Source organism: Solenopsis invicta, chromosome 1 (genome assembly GCF_016802725.1).
Source record: "Solenopsis invicta isolate M01_SB chromosome 1, UNIL_Sinv_3.0, whole genome shotgun sequence".
Classification (NCBI taxonomy): domain Eukaryota; kingdom Metazoa; phylum Arthropoda; class Insecta; order Hymenoptera; family Formicidae; genus Solenopsis; species Solenopsis invicta.
This window is the reverse complement of record NC_052664.1, coordinates 7003767-7027476: the sequence shown is the minus strand read 5'-3', so window position 1 is coordinate 7027476 and position 23710 is coordinate 7003767. Positions and strand designations below refer to the sequence as shown.

The window sequence follows — 23710 nt, the reverse complement described above, 5'->3', positions numbered from 1 at the left end:
AGTAAGTATAAATTATATGCTGCCAATAACACGCTGCCATCTACACGATTTCGTACACAACTTAGAAGGATGCATTACGTTTACAACATTAGACCTGACAAGAGCGTATCACCAGATACCCGTCGCCGAGGAAGACCGTCCAAAAACAGCGGTAATGACACCACTAGGACTGTACGAATATAACCTAATGCCTTTTGGCCTACGTAATGCTGCACAAACATTCCAAAGACTTATGGATTGTGTACTTAGAGGTCTGGATTACTGTCATTGTTATATCGACAACATTTTTATAGCGTCACTGGATTTGGAAACACACCGTCTACATTCTCGTGAGATATTCCAACGCCTACAAAATAATAGACTATCCATTAACCCGGCAAAATGCGCCTTTGGTAAAGAAAAAGTTAATTATTTAGGCACTATAAGTAATCAAGGTACCAAACCTCTGGTCACACGAGTCGAAGCAATCAACGAAATAGAGAAACCAATAGACATCAGCGGGTTGAGACGTTTTTTAGGAGTTATAAATTTTTACAGAAGATTTATTTCTAACGCTGCTAGCGTTCATAAACTGCACTTCACAAATATTTGACTAACACCAGAAAAAACGCCCGATAATCTGGAATGAACGTGCAGAAAAAGCATTCTTAAACTGCAAACAGCAACTAATAAACGCAACCTTACCCAGATAACAAAATGCTTGCATAGTGATATCATGATGCGCGCACGCCGTGCGGATTATTCGCACGGCGTGCACGCATATCACCACACAGATGCGTCCTCATATGAGATTCATATTGCTCGCACATATGTAATTTCACACCTGCGAGTCATATGAGTCTCAATTAAGAGCGTATCTCTGATTAGCACGTGAGACTTATGTTGCTTGCACGCATGCGACTTTATGCATGCGAGTCATATGAGTCTCAATTGAGGATGCATCTTTGATCCACATGTGAGACACATATTATTCGCACGCGTGCGACTTCATGCGTACGAGTCATATGAGTTTCAATTGAGAACGCATTTTTAATCTGCACGTGAGATTCGTATGACACACACGTGAGGTTGCATGTATGCGAGCAATATGAACCTCATATGAGAATGTATATGTAAAAAATAAAAAATAATAAAATAACATAAATAATAAAAAATCATATAATTGCATATATTATAAATTATATTTTTTATTTTTATTATCATTTATATATGTATATGCATATGTTCAGATTTCGTACATTTTTTTGTGTATGCAATAACGTTCGCTTATCCATAATCCTTATACATAAATATTTAGGATTTCATATAACACAAATTAGATTCTCCAGTTTGTTATCGTACAGAATTTTGTATTAAAACAGAAACAGACTTACTTGACAAACTCAATAAATTTTGGAAATGATATCAAACGCAACATTCGCAACTCGACTCAATTAGAGGTACCTATGGCGCAATTTATACAAAATTGATACGAGATTGATGAAATAGATAAAATTTACTATTTCTGCAAAATTTTGCCTGTTGCAGAGATACTTGCTTGCATATTTGCATGCGTATCTATATTCTACTTTGTCGCACGAATATAATTAACCATAAACTCGTATTTTTCTTATATGTATCATTGATAGACTTAATTTTTTTATTATCCGTTTGGACGTGCACTGTTTCGTTTGCAAACAGTGTTTTTCTACTGCTGTAACAACGTCGAGTCATATGTCATTATGGTCAACTTGCTCATGTCAATTTTATAAATGACACAATAATTAAAATATTTACAACTTCTAAAAGATTCCCTTTAACTGTAGATTATGCACTAAATCACATGTATTCTTTTAAATGCACACATTTTTTAACGTGTTAATATGTATCTTAATATTAAATGTAAATTATTACAAACGATTATAAGTAGATTTCGAATATCAACTGTTACAAAGAAACTGTGAGTTGTAAAGATTTATATAATTTAATTTTTAATTTTGATTGTTTGGTGTTTCACATCAATCATTGTCTTCTTCGCTGCTTTTTTTCCATTGCTAGCTTTATTTTTATTTTTATTTTTTCGACTTTTACGCGCTGTTTTACTGCCCTTAAAACTTCTTGGACCTCTGCTTTAAATACAGTTTTGTTTAATGGTCCCTCAAAAAGGGGGCAGCTCTGTGCTGCATCTGAAGAAAGAAAAATATACGTTATATATATTATGGTCATGTTAACACGTGCAGATAAAGACATTATTGCAAGATTAATTCACGGTGTTTTAAGGGAGAACATCACAGTGACGGGTTAAAAAATATTGACTTTGGCGTTCAATTATATATGTTATTAATAACTTACGTTGAACGTTTAATATAATACGAATGAAAAGTTTTTACGTTTCATACAATATTTAAAAAAAAAGTTAAAAAATATTTGTTTATCACGAAGATATAAAACATTAATGAAAACCTTTTTTGTGACGTGCATGGTTGATATCACAATTTCTCAAATGTCATTGAATCGAACGCTTTCAATTTTTAACAGTATATTTAAGAATAATGTGGCTATCACTGGATTGTAGCTTATTTTTAAAATATTATATACAGGTATGTTTTAATAAAATATAGCAGCTATCTAAAATTGATTAATTACGATTTTCAGAAAACTTTATTTGTTTTTAAGTGTTAAAATAACAACTTAAAATATTGAAAAAAGTTATGATTGAATAATATAAATGATAAATTTTTAAGTATAGAAGCGAAGAAGGTAATATGACATAATTTTTATTTTATTGAATAACTTTGTTTATAATTAATTTTTTCTATTGAAACTTGAACGATTATACATTCGTCAAAGTATTGTTTGACAGATTCTAGATTCAAAGTAATGAAATATTTATTATTTAGGACGGGATTTATAAAAATCTAATGCACTGCGTAATCGGTAGAAAAAAGTGGTTTTATTATGGTTATCCAAAAAAATAATAAAACAAAAATTAGTTTAGTTTTAAAGAAACACCCCTGATAGCACATAAAGTTTCAGTTATGTTGCAGGGATGTTTCAATGTCTCAATTGTATATCATTACATTTGTAATGTCTCTGAGACCATTTTTTTTGAAATATCATAATTGCGATATTTCTGCAAGCATCTTGATTAAAATCTTACATTTGAAAGGTTTTTGCAATGTAATATTTTGCAACATTGCAAATGTAACTTTCAAAGAGATTTCTGAAATGTCTCAACTGATAAATGCGCGCGCATATCATATATTATTGCAAAATCAAGCCGTACTGCGCTGCGATCTACCGCGCGCGTGATCGATGCCTATAACCTATAACCTTGTAAACGTTGAACTGCGTTGAACAAATATATTTTATCTGCGTTTTGACGTGCGGCGGGATTAAGTGTTAAGTGCGTGTGTGCAACCATTCGAAATAAGGCAAGACAAAGTCTTTTTGGATACAAAAGAATCACGCTCACTGGTACGCGGTCATAAAAAAAGGTGGATATAGGATTGGCGAAAGAAGATCCTTCTTAGTGGTGAGACATTGTTTCAATGTTATCTTTTATTATTATTTCCTTTTGCACGATTCTTAAATACACAGAAAAATATATTTTAAACAATTATTTTATAGGCGAGGAGCAGTTTTGAGAGCAAAAGCATATGTTATGCGTTTATGATTATGTATCTAATCTAATGTGTCTGTATGAGTGCCCTGAATTAATTGAAGCTTGGGGTAATGAATTTGAAGCTTTGTATACCAGGTAATTGATATGTATTTCGAATATTATTGAAAATTACACTACTGGAGCTTATATAATTTATGAAAAGAATATATTTCTCTGTCATATTTAGATATGAAAAAAAAACAGGTTCTCTCATCTGTATTGTACGTCTCGAAGACAAATTAAAGCCAGAGAGTTGATGAGGCTTTTCATTATTCAAATACAATTCAAAACAGGAGTGCCATATATAGTTTTTAAAGATCATTGTAATCGCACATCAAACCATCAGAATCTGAGCACAAAGCTATAAACGAACTCAACGTCCAAATTTTTGAGACTTTATTATGGCGCTCTAGAAGCAAGTTGCAAAATAATTACCGAGAAAGGTCCTTATGAGTCATATGAAGGCAGTCCAGTTAGTAAAGGTGTATGTATCTAAGATAAATATTTTTCAATTATCTATTAATTGTTAGGAATTATTTACATCTGGAACATGTAAAATTCTTTTTGTACATTTTCTAGTACGACATGTGGAATGTGAAACCAACAAATTTATGGAATTTTGGATATTTTGAAGGTAAAAATTGCTAAACACGGAGTGCGCAATTCTTTGTCGGATAGCTTCAGCTCATTTTTCTTCAGTTTATTTTCTCCTGAACTCTATTGTGAGTACTACAATGATCACTTAAAAAAATTATCTATATTAAAGAACGGAGAGGTATGCATAAACTTTTACATGGTAAAATAAATATTTTTATATGATAAAAATGGTACCGTTATTTCTAATAAGTATAATAATGTACAGTATAACAAAATTATTTTACCAATTATGCAAGTTACGTTGGTTTAAAGTTTTGCAAGCGAATACAATTTTTTCAATTTTGGCCCTGCAGTGTGGCTAACTTCCGACTCTCATTTTAAAATCAGATGCCAACATGTTACACATCAATCGCTAAAGTGCGGTCGAAACTAAAAAGGAAGTATTTGCTTTTAAAACTTTACACTGACATAACTTGTATAATTTGTAAAATTATTTTAATATATCGTACATCATTATATATTCTCTCTCATTAGAAAGAATTCTACAACTTTTATCATATAAAAATATTCACTATACCATATAAATTCCTCATTATAAAGTCAGATGGTGGTCTCGAGCTCTCAATTTCAAGCTTTCCAAATGTTTAAGTAACTTTCATATTATAGAAATAATATTGTAAGCAACAATTTAAAATTAAATCGCGCGCCCTCAGTATAGTGTCTCACAAGGGGTTCTCCTTAGTAACAGCGAGCGGTCCAAGTCGCCAACAGATGGCGAATGTGGCGTACGGCAGGATCGAGGACGATCGTTCGATCGCTGTTCTTTTTAATAAATATCTCTCGAGGACGATCGTGCCGCGTGGCGACTGACGATTATTGTTGCATCAGTATTATATGAATTAAGACTAAATAAATTGTGAGTTACCACGAGGAAGGATTCTCATAAGAATACGCAGAATAGATTAAGTATTTTGTTAATGCATTGACTCATACACTGACTGCGATAAAATGATGTGAACACATATTTCTCTGTCTTCCATATTACACATTTATAGAAAAGATAGAGAAAATGTCGTTTACATTGTCTTTTATCAGTTTTACTCATTTCATAAATGACATTTCGCAAAAAAAAACATGATTTGAAGCAAGTGTTGTTTAACGCTTTTTATTATTTTGGCACTGCATTGACAATGAGTTCAAAGACGTCACGTATATTTTTATTTAGAAGTAACCTGTTCAATATGAAAATATGCAGTACTATAATTTTTTTATATACAAATTTTTGAAGTTGGACAAAATTTTCTATTTATTTAAAAACTGAACGATTTATTCTAAAATTAATTAAACTAAATAATTGAAGTATAAACGTATTTATTTTTCTCATTTTTTCAATTTGTCATTACTCTGGATTTTTATTGTTACAATTTTTTTTAAAGTAACAACTTATGTTATATCGTTCCAGGTCTTTATTGTTCTATACAAAGAGTCGATTCAAAGGAGAACAAAAAGTTGAGATTTATTGAAACCAAATTTATTATAAATCTATTGGTATTAGTAGCGAACATATACAGCATTTTCCATTTGATGCGTGCTAGGAAAACTTCTCGGAAAAGTGTATGTATAATTTATAATACAATTATGTTCCTTATGTTGCATAAGTAAAAGATATTTGATCATGCTATTCAAATTTAATTGTAATCGATTCTTCGCATGAAGAGATTTCGTTGGAAATGAATCATAATATACTTATATGCTTTGATTTGTTATACTCTAGTCCTTGAACTCAGTGCCCAAACTAATACAACAGTTCCACAATATAAAGACAAGACATCTAATAAACATAATGTCCCAATTCGAACAATTTCAAAATTATGGAATATTGAAGTTGCTTTCGCAAAAAAAAAACATGATTTGAAGCAAGTGTTGTTTAACGCTTTTTATTATTTTGGCACTGCATTGACAATGAGTTCAAAGACATCACGTATATTTATATTTAGAAGTAACCTGTTCAATATGAAAATATGCAGTACTATAATTTTTTTATATACAAATTTTTGAAGTTGGACAAAATTTTCTATTTATTTAAAAATTGAACGATTTATTCTAAAAATAATTAAACTAAATAATTGAAGTATAAACGTATTTATTTTTCTCATTTTTTCAATTTGTCATTACTCTGGATTTTTATTGTTACAATTTTTTTTAAAGTAACAACTTATGTTATATCGTTCCAGGTCTTTATTGTTCTATACAAAGAGTCGATTCAAAGGAGAACAAAAAGTTGACATTTATTGAAACCAAATTTATTATAAATCTATTGGTACTAGTATACAGCATTTGCCGTTTGTGCGTGCCAGGAAAATTTCTCGGAAAAGCGTATGTATAACCACATATTTTCTTAATGGATAAAAAACGGAAAAGATTTTCATGTTACTCTCAAAGACATATTCGAAGATTGATTGCACAAAATACTGCTATAGATGTAGATAGTAATATAGTCGAACCAACACCAGGTTGTTCTTATGTATCTTCCACTGAAAAAAAAATTTCAGGCAAAATATTTCAAAATCAAAATGATAATACAATTCCAAAATCAAGTACCGATTCTGATAGTGACGATGATAATTTTGACAATAATGTTAACTTTAATATTGTTAATAATATAGATTCAACAGAAAATATCGATGATGTACGTTTATCTGACGAAGTTGAAGATTATTTACAGTCAACAAGTGAAGTTGAAGAGTTTGAGTCAGAAAGTGAATCGGCAAATGAAATTGATAATGCAAATGTACAAAATTATAATGATTTTAAAAAAGATTTGTGTCATTGGTTTATAAATGATCGTATATCGCATAAATCTGTACACAATTTATTGGTTATTTTACGGAAACGTACAGGTTTGCCATTTCCTAAAGATCCGCGGACTTTGCTAAATACTCCCAGAAATGTCGAATATATTCCTGCAGAAATGAAGTATTATCATTTTGGTTTTAAGAAAGCTCTTACGAAAATGCTGCGAGAACATGTTCATCAAGTTGGTCCCACTAATATTCTTAAAGTTTTTATAAATATTGATGGATTACCGATTACGAAATCTGGTAATGCTTCTTTGTGGCCTATATTATGTTCGAATTCTGTTACGAAATCGGTATATATTGTTGGGGCATACTATGGCAAAGCAAAACCTGCAAATAATAATCTCTTCTTGCAACAATTTGTCGATGAAGCAATTTTAGTAATAAATAATCCATTAATTAATGATGACGGACAAAGAGTTGAAATTAAGATCCATGGGTTAATATGTGACGCCCCAGCTAAGTCTTTTATTTTTAATATTAAAAACCATAATGGATATAATAGTTGTACGAAGTGCACTATTCAAGGAAAGTACATTAACGGACGAGTATGTTTTCCTACAGAAAATTTTGCTTTAAGAACTGACGAAGATTTTAGAAATTATAAGTATGATCATCAGATAGGAGAAACAATATTAAACAGTATTCCTAATTTTAAACCTGTAACAGACGTACCGCTGGATTATATGCATTTAGTGTGTTTAGGAGTTGTCAAAAAACTAATTTTACTTTGGCATATTGGACCAAATTCAGTGAAACTTTCGAATTATATGAAACAAATGATATCAGACGCATTAATTAATTTACGAAACACAGTGCCTTCTGAGTATCATCGAAGACCGAGATCTTTGAAAGATTTTAAACTATGGAAGGCAACTGAATTTCGCCAATTCCTTTTATATACTGGTCCGGTCGTACTAAAAAATATTTTAAGAAAAGAAATTTATTTAAATTTTTTAAGTTTACATGTTGCAATGACTATTATTACAAGCCCAATTCTTTCAAAACATATTGTTAATGTAGACTATGCGCAAAGTTTATTAGAATATTTTGTTAATTTATTTACTCAAATTTATGGTGAGCAATACGTTTCTCATAATATTCACAATTTGTTACATATTTGTACAGACGTTAAAAAGTATGGTTCTGTAGATGAGTTTAGTGCATTTCCGTTTGAAAATCACATGACATACACTACTCAAAAAAAAAATAGGGAACACTTTCCAGACACCAAAAATTAGGCTATTTTCAAATGACTGTAACTCGGTGAAAAATCATCGTAGATAAAAAATAAAAAAAGCATTTTGAAGCTTGAAGATCGAGTTTTAACGTTCTACCAGCAGATTTTCAAAATTCTTTTAACTTCCTTGTCTTATGCAGTAAAAAAGCACACCTTGTTTTGTTCGTTAAAATTTCATATTTTTGACACTTTGCAGATCGACCAACAAATTTTTTTCGAACAATTCAAGTAAAATTTCATAAACTACAACATTTTACCTACAAAATGCTTTTTTAAAAATTTCTCTACGATTTTTTTTAACCGAGTTACGCAACTTTGAAGCTAAATCTGCATTTTTTACAAATGATATCCGTACTCCGTGAAAAAACCATTTTAAAGCTCGAAGTTTCAGCTTTAACATGTTATTAACGGTTTTCAAAAATTTTTTCAATTTCTTAGTACTATGCCCCAAAAAAGATACACTGTTTTTTCCTTAAAATAACGTATTTTTAACAGCCTGTAGCTCAATAAAAAAATTTTTCTCGACAAATTCAATGCAAGTGCCTCAAAGTATGACATTTTCTCTACAAAATGCTTTTTTTAAATTTTTTCTACGATTTTTTTTGACCGAGTTACAAGACTTCGAAGATATACATTTTTTACAGTACATTTTTCCGAAAAATGACGTCTACCGCCGACATTAGCATTACCCAATGTGCACCACGTGGAGGTGCCGATCCACGGTTGCCGATCGGATTTTTGCACATCGTGTGTGTATGTGTGTGTGCGTGCGTTTGTGCGCGTGTGCGTGCGCGCGTGCGTGCGTGCGCGCGTGTGTATGTGTGTGTGTGTATGTGTTACACCAGAGATAAGGAGCCCACAGTTCGTCACTTCTGCAGTATTTAACGACTCCAAACCTTTTTTACTGTGTGTGTGTGTGTGTGTGTATCACAGCAGAGATAAGAACCCCGCAGTTTGTCACTTCTGCAGTATTTAATGACTCCAAACCCTCTCTGCTGTGTGTGTGTGCGCTCGCGCGCATGAGAGTTCAATAGTGTGTATTTCCTCCTCTCTGATCAATTATTGCTTGCAAGCGTTCTCGCATATTTATACATCTTGCAATACAATCTTGCGGAATGTTGTGCCAAATTTCCGTTAAAATTTCTCCCAATTTTTCTAAATTTCGCAGCTGTTCCTTGCGACGCCTTAATCGTCGTTCCATTTCATCCCAAATGTGCTCGATTGGATTTAAGTCCGGGCTATTGGTGGGATGATTTAACAGTCTAATTGCGTGTCGTTGAAAAAAACGTCGCGTTATATTCGCCGTATGAGGTCGAGCGTTGTCCTGCATGAAAATAAAGTTCCGACTGGTTCGATTTAATAGCAAAACGTGTGGTCGTAGAATATCGTTGATATAACGAACACATACGAAATACACGCCATTGAACACTCATGCGCGCGCGCGCATACACACACAGCAGAGAGGGTTTGGAGTCATTAAATACTGCAAAAGTGACAAACTGCGGGGTCCTTATCTCTGCTGTGATACACACACACACACACACACAGTAAAAAAAGGTTTGGAGTCGTTAAATACTGCAGAAGTGACGAACTGTGGGCTCCTTATCTCTGCTGTGACACATACACACGCACGCACGCACGCACGCGCGCACGCACACGCGCACAAACGCACGCGCGCGCGCGCGCACACACACACACACACACACACACACACACACACATACACACACGATGTGCAAAAATCCGATCGGCAACCTCCACGTGGTGCACATTGGGTAATGCTAATGTCGGAGGTAGACGTCATTTTTCGGAAAAATGTACTGTAAAAAATGTATATCTTCGAAGTCTTGTAACTCGGTCAAAAAAAATTGTAGAAAAAATTTAAAAAAAGCATTTTGTAGAGAAAATGTCATACTTTGAGGCACTTGCATTGAATTTGTCGAGAAAAATTTTTTTATTGAGCTACAGGCTGTTAAAAATACGTTATTTTAATGAAAAAACAGTGTATCTTTTTGGGGCATAGTACTAAGAAATTGAGAAAATTTTTGAAAACCGTTAATAGCATGTTAAAGCTGAAACTTCGAGCTTTAAAATGGTTTTTTGATTTTTTGTCTACGATGATTTTTCACGGAGTACGGATATCATTTGTAAAAAATGCAGGTTTAGCTTCAAAGTTACGTAACTCGGTAAAAAAAAATCGTAGAGAAATTTTTAGAAAAGCATTTTGTAGGTAAAATGTTGTAGTTTATGAAATTTTACTTGAATTATTTGAAAAAAATTTGTTGGTCGATCTGCAAAGTGTCAGATACGAAATTTTAACGAACAAAACAAGGTGTGCTTTTTTACTGCATAAGACAAGGAAGTTAAAAGAATTTTGAAAATCTGCTGGTAGAACGTTAAAGCTCGATCTTCAAGCTTCAAAATGCTTTTTTTATTTTTTATCTACGATGATTTTTCACCGAGTTACAGTCATTTGAAAATAGCCTAATTTTTGGTGTCTGGAAAGTGTTCCCTATTTTTTTTGAGTAGTGTATATATTTTATATATATTTCTTTTTAATTATAAATGAGGTAAGCAATATGCGACCATTCTGCAATAGCGTAGTTGTAAAATATTGCAAGGCACAGTTACAAGTCCATTTTTATTAACGAAAATAGAATAGTATCGTAACTTCCTTATATATTATCAATTATTTGTAGAATTAATTCTACAAATAATTGATAATATATAAGGAAGTTACGATAATATTACATTTTGATAACGTACATAACGTACATAAAAAAACCACAATTCTAAAGCTTCTTTTTTATTTTATTTACTTTATTTAATTATTTTCTTTTACTAACTTCATTTATCTTTCCTTTTTATTTACTACTGTCAATATTATTTACTATCACATTAATTTCATAGAATAATTATTCATATGTTAATGATATTTACGTGAGAAAAAAGTATTTATATATTGTACTATTTTATTATTATATATATTATATTATAAATATTTTATAATTTCATTATTAATATATATATCAATATAAAAAATAAAATCATTATTATTTAATATCTATTTTCTTAATTTATTTTTTCCATACCTGTAATATTATAAATGAAACCAAAGACATTGCAGCAACCTTACCGAGACATTCCATAACCAATTTGTAACATTGCAGAAATCTTGCAAGGAACATTATGTAATATTTCAGAAATGTTTCTTGTAACATTTCTGCAATGTTGCAAATGTAACCGAAGCGGACATTTTGACATTTCTGCAATCTTGCAGAGACGTCTTCAGACATTACGCAATGTTACTGAAATAGTTTCAAGATTTCAATGTAATGTTCCTGCAACGTTGCAGAAATCTTTTTGTGCTATCAGGGACAGTACTTTATTAGAAAATTATACATATTTTTATTTTTTTATTGTTTAGAATTTTTCTGATTTAAAATTTTTCTGCGTTCAGAAACTTTAGAAATACTATTCGAAATTTCATTAAAAATATTATTTTATTCCTGTTAAACATTAAGCAACAAGAATAAAATTATAATGTTTCTAAACACCGCCTTTTAAAATGACATTTAATTTATCAAAGAAATATTTCGCTATAAAAATTTTGCTTAAAAAACCATATTAATAAAATTCCATGTTATTGTTTTAACTTTGTATAACTCGTAATTTATACAGCCGAATAAAAGGTTAAATAACAAAAAAACATTTGAGTGTACGTATAATACTTTCGTGTGATAATTCACTCGAGTTTAAGAACAATGAGGAAGTATATGTAATTAAAGGTTAAAAGTGTACCTTGGAAAAGTTTAGAAGTGCTAAAAAGTAAAAATACCTTATAACAATTGCCACAGTTATTTTGTATTGGCATATTAGCATCATTAAAAAACGACGGACTACTAAACGAATAACGCCATAAGCAATTGTTAGAATACGTCACCTAATAACGAAGATAATAGGAGTAGCCATTATATTTTCGACAGTAGCCATAATACTCTCTTCTCCTTTATTGTTAAAAATTAAAACCGATCGGTTTAATGATTTTTGAGAAATTGTGTTATAACCAGACATAAAAAACTAGGCTTTTTTAACTTTTTGTATTTTTGTGATAAATATTTTTTAACTTATTTTTTTTAATATATTGTATAAAACGTAAATTTTTTATTCGTCTTACGTTAAATCTGTAATGTAAGTTATTAATAGCAGAATTGCATGCCAAAGTCAACTATATTTTTTTACCCATCACTGTAGTGTCCCTTTTTAGTATTAATATATCTTACCATACATTATTTTGACGAGTTTGGTATCACCAAATTTTTCGGTCCCGGAATCATCAGGCCATGTAAATTTGCACACAAGCTCGTCTTTCATTGACTCTTTGAAGCACATGTGTACAAAATCGCGTAATTTAGCAGCACCCATACCGCGCAAATGATGGTACTGAAATTAAATAGATGATTACTTATTTCTCTACTATCCAATATAATAATTGAAATAATTAACTGACAACCATTTTAATGATTCAACCTTATGTTGAATTTATTTTAGGGCTTCGGAGGTGGCCTTCTTAGAAAAGAAACACATATTATTTGTCAAGTAATCAACAATTAATGGACTAATAAGAGTAACCGCGGTTGTTGGTGCATAGAAATGACACATATCATTTATCATCATGTAATAATATTTATATATTTTTAAAAAATGTATTAAAATTATTTTTAAAAAACGCAAAAATTTAATAACTTATAAATAAATAATTTTGATACATTTTTTATAAATATATAAATATTACTACATGATGACAAATAATATATATTATATTTTTTTTTGTTAAAAGCAGTTATTTTCTGAAAAAGTAGTATACTATATTTTCAGAAAATAACTGCTTTTGACAGTTCAATGAAAGTCACTTATATATAGATCGACAAAGTTACAGAGTAAACTCCCAAAGTAATTAACTTAAATTATACATTTACGCACATTGCATGGATTTGTAATGGTACTCACTAATTTATCATATTGGTTATTCTTTGAATTATCATTTTCGAACTCATGAAATTGTTCAATTGTCTGTAATGGAAAGCCCTCCGCTTGATAAAATGTACGTGCAACTTCCACTTTATTATCTTTCAATTGCTTAACCATTTTAACTAATTCTTTATTTGATTTCATCACCTTCTTCAGACATTTTACAGTATTATCTTCGAAATTCCTACAAATTAAAGTATTAATATACAAGTAGAGGAGAAGAGGATAGTATGCTATCAATTTTTATTTTATTGGACAATTTTGTTTACAAATAATATTTTTTATTGAAACTTGAACGATTACATTTGTCAAAGTGTTTTTTCACAGATTCTAGTCTCAAAGTAATGAAATATTTATTATTTAGGACGTGATTTATAAAAATGTAATGCACTACATAATCGGTGGAAGAAAAAAAGTGATTGTAATATGGCTATTCATAAGAATAATTTAAAAAAAATTAATTTGCAAGAAACACAATACCTTAATTGTTACAAAATGATATATTTTTAATTTTCCATTATTTAGAATTTTCATGATTTAGAATTTTTCTGCGTTCAGAAACTTTAGAAGTATCATTAGAAATTTATTATTAAACAAGCAAAAAATGATGTCTTTAATGTTTCTAAACACCGTCCTCTAGAATAATAACAGATTTATCGAAGAAATATTTCAATATAAAAATTTTGTTTAAAAAACCATATTTACAAAATTACATATATTATTGTTTTAACTTTATATAACTCTTAATGTGTACAGCCGAATAAAAAGTTAAATAACAAAAAAAAGTGTACATACGATCATGTGATAATATATTCAAGTTTAACAATCATGAGGAAGTATATGTAATCAAAGGTTGAAAGTGTACCTTGAAAAAGTTTAGAAGTGCTCAAAAATAAAAATGCGTCTTAACATTTGTCAGTTATTATGTATTGGCATATTAGCATTACTAAAAAAATGGCAAGCTACTAAACGAATAACTTCATAAACAATTGTTTAAAGTTTGTCACCTAATAACGGAGATAACAGGAGCCATAATATCCACAATAGCTCCTTATTCTTTAATTTTTAAATTATTTTTGAAACAAAAGGTACAATTTCTAAAATTATTCATATTTTAATATCACTCACTTCAATCTTTCCAAGATTTCTGTACAGTTGCATTCTATACATTTGCTCTCACTTGGATAAGCGTTTCTTTCTTTTGTAATATTTTTATTACTGAATGGTAGATCAGAAAATGTTTGGTTTTCTTGTATTTTCTTTGGAGACAGAACTGCCGTCGGGGGATTATAATTTTCTTCACCTCTAAAAATAAAATAATACATCTATATACCCAAGCAGAACAATGAGTCAAAATGACATCAAAGTGATTCATAATTATAATGTCAAAGTGAATCGCAATTGATCGAAAAGTGACTTTTAAGGGGATGCTTAACATAGTCCTTTTTTACCGACAAAACATGATTAATTTTCGGTCGTGCTTATCTTCTAATTGCATTTACGGATTTCAAAATCCTTCTCCACAATTAAAGTATAAACATTAATGTAGCTCACAGCGCTCCACTTTATGCCAAAAACGTTAAATTAATATCTTTTTTATCTAATCTTAGCAGGCTCTGTAATCTAGAGCTGTCAACGGGTGTCTATATTCGCTTAATATAAATATTTGACGGCCTTTTCCTACAAAATGAGTGCACTATGAGGTGCAAATTAAACGCCGGAACAACGTAAAATTTTCGGAATTTGGTTTAGAAGTGTAATATAAAAGATTAGCCTGACCGAAAATTTGTGAGAATACGTACGTCCGATGCCGGTATCTCACAGCTGATCTGAGATGATCACAGCAGAAGAAAGCAGACAATTAGTTGCCCTGTATTTTGACAGATGGCAGTGTTCAAGTCGGACTAAGCAATCGATCTGTTTATCGATCGATTGGATTGAATCTAAGCTAAGCGATAATAGGTTAGGTTTCCTGTCAAATACAACTCTGCAAGCAGATTATCTGCTTTGGCTTGAACTTCTTGGCATTCTGCGTTTCGAAATTCACTGTTAGTACTAGAAATCTATAGTTTCGTATACTGTAGACGTTACCTATAATGTAAATTTACAATACTAACAGTGAATTTTGAAACGCAACCGTAATACAAAAATAAATAAAGGATAGACTTTTTTAGGGTTGATTATTTTGTAGGGTAGATTCGGAACATCAATTGCATGATCTCATACCTTTCTCATAAATTTATTCATTTTTAGAATACAGATTTCACATGTCAAAGCTTGAACATTTTATACAGAACACTTATTAGAAAATGTTAATTTTTTAAATTCCCTCTTTATTTTTTTTAAACGTGCACTATCAATTTTTTGCTCTGGACGCAAAACCTGTCGTCTATCTATGACATCCATTTTTCAAAAGAAATATATTCATTACACAAAATTAAAGAGTAAATGACAAAAGTATCATAAATTAAGTATCAGGCTATGCACCATTTATACATTTACAGATATGTAGAAATCTTACCATTCGAAAGTTCGCGGATCGTATACAGTAACGCTATATATTTGGTACGAGAGATTATTGCATCTCATTACAATAAAAATCATTACGAATTGATTGATTCATAATGATTCATGCTCTTAGATTTCGTAGAATCTAAGAGCACGATTGATACATCAGCACATATGACAAGTGCACGCACACTTTGCGAGGATCCCACCGTGCGCATTACTTACAAGGGCACCACACATAACCCGGGTCACCGATTTTGATGAAACTTTACAGTTATGTAGTATTAGTATAGAAATACTAAATGCTAAACGGAGACGATGCACTACTCAACCGTTGACGTGAAATCGTTGTTTGAATTTCACCATATAGCTTTAATACCGTAACATTGAAGGAGTTTGGCAAGTAGCAGCGTGGTGTGGCGGACAGCGCGAGCGCCTATAGTTTTGCAGGTCGCGGCCGTCGCGGGTTCGAGTCCACAATTTTTTTTTTTTTTTTTTTACCCAGTACTCTTATTGTTACAATATACATATATATATATATATATATATAATAAAATATATAATAAATAATACACAGATATAGATATAATAATACGCAAAAAATCTTCTCTGCATTCGAACTTTTGTTAGTTTACTTTATATACATTTAAATATATATATATATATATATATATATATATATATATATATATATATATATACACACACACATAGATTTATATGGATGGCGAGATATTTATATGATATATTTGATTGTGAGAGTTAATATGCATATTTATTTATGTGTAAGTACAAAAACAATTACAAATGAATTTATTCGTCGTCTTGCTCTGTAATTTTGCACACTTTCGGGTCATAATAATTACAAAAACAAGTAATAAAATTCACAGCTAGTTTTAAGAATGTCTTTTATGTCTTTTATGCATTATTGAAAAAAAAATGTGCTTGCGAAAAAATTGGATTTATAAAATGTTCGTGGTGTAAATCAGTTTTATGTTTTACTTGTTTTTATGATTATTATCACCCGAAAGTGTGCAAAATTACAGAGCAAGACGACGAATAAATTCATTTGTAATTGTTTTTGTACTTACACATAAATAAATATGCATATTAACTCTCACAATCAAATATATCATATAAATATCTCGCCATCCATATAAATCTATGTGTATATATATATATATATATATATATATATATATATATATATATATATATAAATGTATATAAAGTAAACTAACAAAAGTTCGAATGCAGAGAAGATTTTTTGCGTATTATTATATCTATATCTGTGTATTATTTATTATATATTTTATTATATATATATATATATGTATATTGTAACAATAAGAGTACTGGGTAAAAAAAAAAAAAAAAATTGTGGACTCGAACCCGCGACGGCCGCGACCTGCAAAACTATAGGCGCTCGCGCTGTCCGCCACACCACGCTGCTACTTGCCAAACTCCTTCAATGTTACGGTATTAAAGCTATATGGTGAATTCAAACAACGATTTCACGTCAACGGTTGAGTAGTGCATCGTCTCCGTTTAGCATTTAGTATTTCTATACTAATACTACATAACTGTAAAGTTTCATCAAAATCGGTGACCCGGGTTATGTGTGGTGCCCTTGTTAGTAAATTCATACGAATGGCAAATTGAAAACCGAATATGGTGCATAGTCTGATACTGACTACAGTTTTCGCTAAAGATAACATAAAGTAAAATAAGAAAAGTATAAAGAAAGAAACTCATTTATACATAGTTTTTATTTCTATCGACTTTGATGAGTAAATATTTTTATTTTATGAATAAATATTTTCAATACAGATACATTATTATTATTATTACACATGTGTATAACCGACTATTCAAGCATTCTTGAGAAAATGATAAAATACTTTCAGCAGCTATAGTATCAATACGGAAAAAGAATTGTAAACGGACCTCTCTGAGGATGTTCATGATTCTTGACTGTTATGCTGAAGATTTCAGGTTCGATTCCTCGGGACAAGATTTTTTTTTTTGTAAAGTGTAATATAAAAAAAAATCAATAAATTCAAAAATGCTTCTCTACAATTATATTAACTTCAATTTCGACACAAAAAATATGTCACAATTTTAATATTTTTTTTTGACATTCCTCATTGTAAATTTTTATGGCGACTATATCTTTTGTATTCTTGAGAAAATTTAATTGAATTGATAATAAAAGAGCGTTTATAAACTTACTAATATTTTTTAAAAATTGTTATATATATAAGTTGTAAAAATAATTTTTATATCATACTAATTTGACACAATTGTGTCAAAATGTCATTAAAATGAATCGTAATTGATTGAAAAGTGACTTTTAATGATCATTATGTAGTCACTTTGATATCATTTTGATGTTGTGATGACTCCTTGTTCTGCTTGGGTAGTCAATGTTTTTCCACGCATGCAAACTAGTAATTCTTCTTCGTAATGTTACTATAGGTGCTAGAAATATTTTATTATTTTCTCGAGAATGCCTAAATAGCCGGTTCTATGGTTTTGCTGTATGTAGTAAATTTATGAATGAATACTACATAATCATGAAATTTTTGATTAGGGATCGCCGAGTCCCCGCAATATTGAAAAATTTTTGTCCCATCGCCAACAAAAACGAGAATATTTTTTAGTAGAAAAACCCTAATAAGATGTAACAAAGCGCCTAGAACGGCGCTCCGTGCACACTAACTATCGTCGACCAATACACGTGTACTCGATCGACATCCGTAACGGCGAGGACACCGCGGTTGTCATAAGTCTATGTAACATCATGCTTTCTCTCTCGACCCAGCGTCAAGTAAGAAAGATGCGTGAGGAGTTCTACTGTCTTTTTCTTTCTCAAGCAGTCTATTCTTCTCGACCTATCCTCTTCTGTCTCGAGCGTTCTTGATTTCTCTCATTACAAGCCGGCAACACTGCACAAGCCGGCAACACTGCACAGCTTAGCGAAACGATTTCAGATTTTCTTGTCGCGGATCAGAGTTGCAACGCGCGCGCGCGCGCGCACGCACGCGACGTATTATTCTATATACGTTTTTTACTTTTATATATAAATATATATATATATATAACATATATTACATATATTACATATATTAGTAGGAAAATCTCGATAGGACAACATTTATTATATTATATGACAATAAAATCTTGCATAACAATTTTAATCAGCAATTATGTAGGTACATTTAGAAAAATAGATGTAAAAGTATTGACGTTTTGTAAAGCATTGATAACTGCTGATGTAATTTCAAAATAGTATTTTGACAAAACTATGACAATATATATCAATTTTATATCATGATATATTTACAAAATTAGGAAAAAATTGATAAAAAATATAGCTACGTTATGGATGAAACACTTATAAATATAATCCATATACATGTTTACAAAAATGCTTAATTCTTTCAAAATTACCGTTGTAAGAATAATGCAGTATGAAATATATTACAATTTAGTATTGAAAAAATAATGAAATTAAAAAATGCTTTTTTTTTATTAATTAAATGGAAATTGGACACAGAACATATGTAAAAATTGTAACACTTCTTTTGACGTTCAAACACCTATTGTAAATTTTCATGGCAAATACATCTTTCGTGTTTTTTAAATTTTAATTCGATTGGTAATAGAAGAGCATTTTTAAATTTTCTAATATTTTTTCATAATGACTTACTTAGTGTTAAATAATTAAAAATAGTTTAAAAAATACATGTAACAATTTTAAAAATTCCCACTAACTTTTAATTCTACGTACATTATAAATAATTATATGTACGTATGTATAAAGAATAATTTTTTTACAATTTTTACAATATCTGTGATTTCTTTTGTCACATTCTTCACTAATTTATATATATATGAATAATTGTAAAAAACATTATTTTTGATACATCCGTAAAAACAATTATTTATAATGTATGTAGAATTATATAAAAGTTAGCAGGATTTTTTCAAATTGTTATGTAACGTATATTTTTTAAACTATTTTTAAATATTTAACACTAAGTTCGTAATTAAAAAAAAATATTAGGAAATTAAAAAGTTCTTTTCTATTATCAATCAAATTAAAATTTTTCAAAAACACGAAAAATGTATTTGCCATGAAAATTAACAATGAGTGTTTGAACGTCAAAATAAGTGTTACAATTTTTACATATGTTTTGTGTTCAATTTCAATTTAATTAATAACAGAACAGCATTTTTTAATTTCTTTATCTTTTTCAATACTAGATTTACAAAAAAAAAATTGTCCTAAGGGATCAAACCTGGAAACTTTCGGCGTATAAGCCACGCATTTTACTATAGAGCTACATACCCAACTTGACACGTCTTTTTTCGTAACGGTACTATAGGTGCTAAAAGTATTTTACTATTTTCTCAAGAATGTCTGAATTGTACTACAATTTGTATGAAAATTACAATCCTACTGCCGCAACGCGCGAGCGTGTACTGCCACTCTAGTAGTATGGCATCTGATGGCATCTTTGCGGTGTGCTTCATGCCGTTTGTCGCTGGTAGAGTTCTTTTTACACGTACGTCTGAGTATTCGTGAGTAACCCGCAGTGAAATAAACGTTCAGACAATATAGTTGTTATCGTTGCATGGTACGGATTAAGATAATTTACTCCGCGCGTACTCCTGCGCATCATCTCTTTCTCCTCCCCCCTTCTCTCTCTCACTCTCTCTCTCTCTCTCTGTCTGTCTGTCTCTGTCTCTTTCCTGTTTTTCTTGTTTCTTTCACGTCTCCATCGTGACGCGTTGTCACTCGTGGTCACTCGCATTCACCGTATCGTTCCCGCGCAATAGTTTGAGGTTATAATGTAGAGGCAGTAGTCAGTTCGTACCACAATAGTGGGCAACCACGACAACGGTAGCGGTAGCGTCGTCGTCGTCGTCAGTGATAATAAGAATAGTGGACGACTACAACAACGGTAACGGCAACGTCGTCCTCGTCGCCGTCGTCGTCCTCGTCGCCGTCGTCGTCCTCGTCGCCGTCGTCGTCGTCGTTAGTGCTCGTGATAATAGCTAGTGAACGACTATGACAACAGTAGCGGCAGCGGCAATGGCGACGTCGTCACCGTCGTCATTGTCAGTGATAGTGATAATAGTGGACGATCACGGCAGCGGCGACGGCAACGTCGCCAGTGATAGTGATAATAATGGACGACCACGGCAGCGGCGACGGCGATGTCGTCATCGTCGTCGTCGTTGTCGTCGTCAGTGATAGTGAGAATAGTGAACGACCACGACAACGGTTGCGGCAGCGTCGCCGCCGTCGCCGTCGCCGTCGTCGTCGTCATCGTCATCGTCACCGCCGTCGCCGTCGCCGTTGCCGTCGTCGTCGTCGTCGTCATCGTCATCGTCGCCGTCGTCGTCGTCATCGCCGCCGCCATTGCCGTTGCCGTCGTCGTCGTCGTCGTCGTTGTCGTCGTCGTCGTCGTCGTCGTCGTCGTCGTCGTCGTCGTCGTCGTCGTCGTCGTCGTCATCGTTGTTGTTGTCGTCGTCGGTCGTCCCTCGTCGGTCGTCGTCGTTAGTGCTGGTGATAATAGTGAACGACGACGACAACGGTAGCGGCAGCAGCGACGGCGACATCATCGTCGTCGTCGTCGTCGTCGTCGTCGTCATTGATAGTGATAATAGTGATCGACCACGACAACGGTAACGGCAACGTCGTCCTCGTCGTCGTCGCCGTTGTCGTCGTCGTTAGTGCTGGTGATAATAGCTAGTGAACGACTACGACAACGGTAGCGGCAGCGGAGGACAACGGGAAGCCGCCGTATCGTCTGCGAAGAGGAACTACGTTATGTAAGAAATCTATAATGAGATATCAAAAGGTTTCTTTCTCCATAGACCGGTAAACCGTTCTAATTGTAATTACATTTGTAATTACTGCCAGAGGCGTTTTGTGAGCTGGCTTGTTATAACAAAATGCCACAGCTGTAAATCGTGCTGTGGATAGTTATAAACAATTTTTTATTATTGCCAGAGGCGTTTTGTGAGCTGGCTTGTTATAACAAAATGCCACAGCTGTAAATCGTGCTGTGGATACTTATAAACAAATTTTGATTATTGCCAGAGGCGTTTTGTGAGCTGGCTTGTTATAACAAAATGTCACAGCTGTAAATCGTGCTGTGGATAGTTATAAACAATTTTTGATTATTGCCAGAGGCGTTTTGTGAGCTGGCTTGTTATAACAAAATGCCACAGCTGTAAATCGTGCTGTGGATAGTTATAAACAAATTTTGATTATTGCCAGAGGCGTTTTGTGAGCTGGCTTGTTATAACAAAATGCCACAGCTGTAAATCGTGCTGTGGATAGTTATAAACAATTTTTGATTATTGCCAGAGGCGTTTTGTGAGCTGGCTTGTTATAACAAAATGCCACAGCTGTAAATCGTGCTGTGGATAGTTATAAACAAATTTTGATTATTGCCAGAGGCGTTTTGTGAGCTGGCTTGTTATAACAAAATGTCACAGCTGTAAATCGTGCTGTGGATAGTTATAAACAATTTTTGATTATTGCCAGAGGCGTTTTGTGAGCTGGCTTGTTATAACAAAATGCCACAGCTGTAAATCGTGCTGTGAATAGTTATAACCAAATATCGGAGGCGTTTGAACTAGCTAATTATGACACGATACTATAAGTGTTTATCATACGCATATAATTTTTATAAAACGCTGTACTTCATTGTACTTCTTCTCTTCTCTTTTTGTTATGTAACAAAAAGAAATAGAGTATCTGTCTAATAGAGCTCATGTGAAAATAGAAGAGAAACAACGCTTATATGATAAATGTCGATAAAAATATTGGTATTATCGATATTTATCATTTTTAGTTCTGCAGAGATCCGCAGCTGTCGCATTTAGTTCCACAGAAGGCCGCAGATGTCGCAGGACCATTAGAGTCTAGACCGACCTCGATTGAGTTCGCCGGTCACTTTAGCATCCCCTTAATGATCATTTTTCATTTACTTTAACATCATTTTGACATCGTAATGACTCCCTGTTCTACTTGGGTAATGACAAATATAAAATATAAAAGAATCAACATTTTATTCTATTATTTCTTGCTTTTACTTTTCGTTTATGATACGTTGTGTCTTATCAAAAAGTAAAATTATCGTAAATACTGTATGCTTATAGGTAACACTACAGTTTCAACAATTACTGTTAGAGATCAAATTAAATCTTTTTTTTAATATTCTCTTAATATAATTTAAATATGTACTTACAACTCCTTGGAAGGAAAGTGTTCCTCCGACGAATGTTTGTCTTCTATTTCTCCTGTACTTTCTTCCTCTTCCGACGAAAGATAATCTTTAGTTTCTTCCTCCGACGACGAATGGACTCTTTTTTCATTTTCTGTTTCTTTTTCTTCTTCACTTTCTTTCATATTTTCGACAAATTGTCATAAACGTAATATTTCGGCTTTCATTTTTTCTCGGTCAGGTTTTGCTTTCTTTGTTTGCCTATGCTCTTCCTCCGAAGATGTCGTCTCAACTTTTTTCGGGCGTTTTATCTTCCTACCACTAACTTTGGAAATTGTATCTTCATTCTTCTTCCCTAATGGCTTTATTTTTAAATCTTGTCTTTATTTTCTCTATTTTCTATCTAGAAGTTATTCAGTAAATAAATTTATAGTAACTTGTAATTTGTTTGCATAAGAAAAAAAAATTGTGAACTTTTACAGTAATGCTGCCGTTTATTTGTATGGATCAGAGTTAGGCATTATTCTTTATTTTTCGAATAAATTTTATTTAGATAATTATTTAAATAAAATTTTATACGTTATTC

At 31.9% G+C, this 23710-nt stretch overlaps 1 protein-coding gene and 1 long non-coding RNA gene across 8 annotated transcripts in view; one reads left to right on the top strand and one right to left on the bottom strand.

Moving 5' to 3' along the window:
• Positions 1-1871: 1871 nt before the first annotated feature.
• On the bottom strand, positions 1872-23520 carry LOC120357094. Its single transcript, XM_039446717.1, has 5 exons — positions 23149-23520; positions 14498-14674; positions 13349-13553; positions 12622-12781; positions 1872-2165 (listed from the first exon to the last, which is right to left on the bottom strand). The coding sequence occupies exons 1-5, from the start codon at positions 23307-23309 to the stop codon at positions 2002-2004; spliced, it is 867 nt and encodes a 288-aa protein (XP_039302651.1). The 5' UTR covers positions 23310-23520; the 3' UTR covers positions 1872-2001.
• LOC120357096 overlaps positions 2870-23710 on the top strand; it is a 50211-nt gene continuing 29370 nt past the window's right edge. Inside the window, exons 1-5 of one of the 7 annotated variants that reach the window (XR_005574307.1) lie at positions 2874-3514; positions 3610-3739; positions 3831-5156; positions 5703-5854; positions 6475-6616. This is a non-coding gene — a long non-coding RNA (uncharacterized LOC120357096). Of the gene's footprint in view, positions 3740-3830; positions 5157-5702; positions 5855-6474; positions 6617-23710 lie in introns of all 7 variants that reach the window. The other 6 variants (XR_005574305.1, XR_005574310.1, XR_005574304.1 and 3 more) reach the window with 6 other exon arrangements.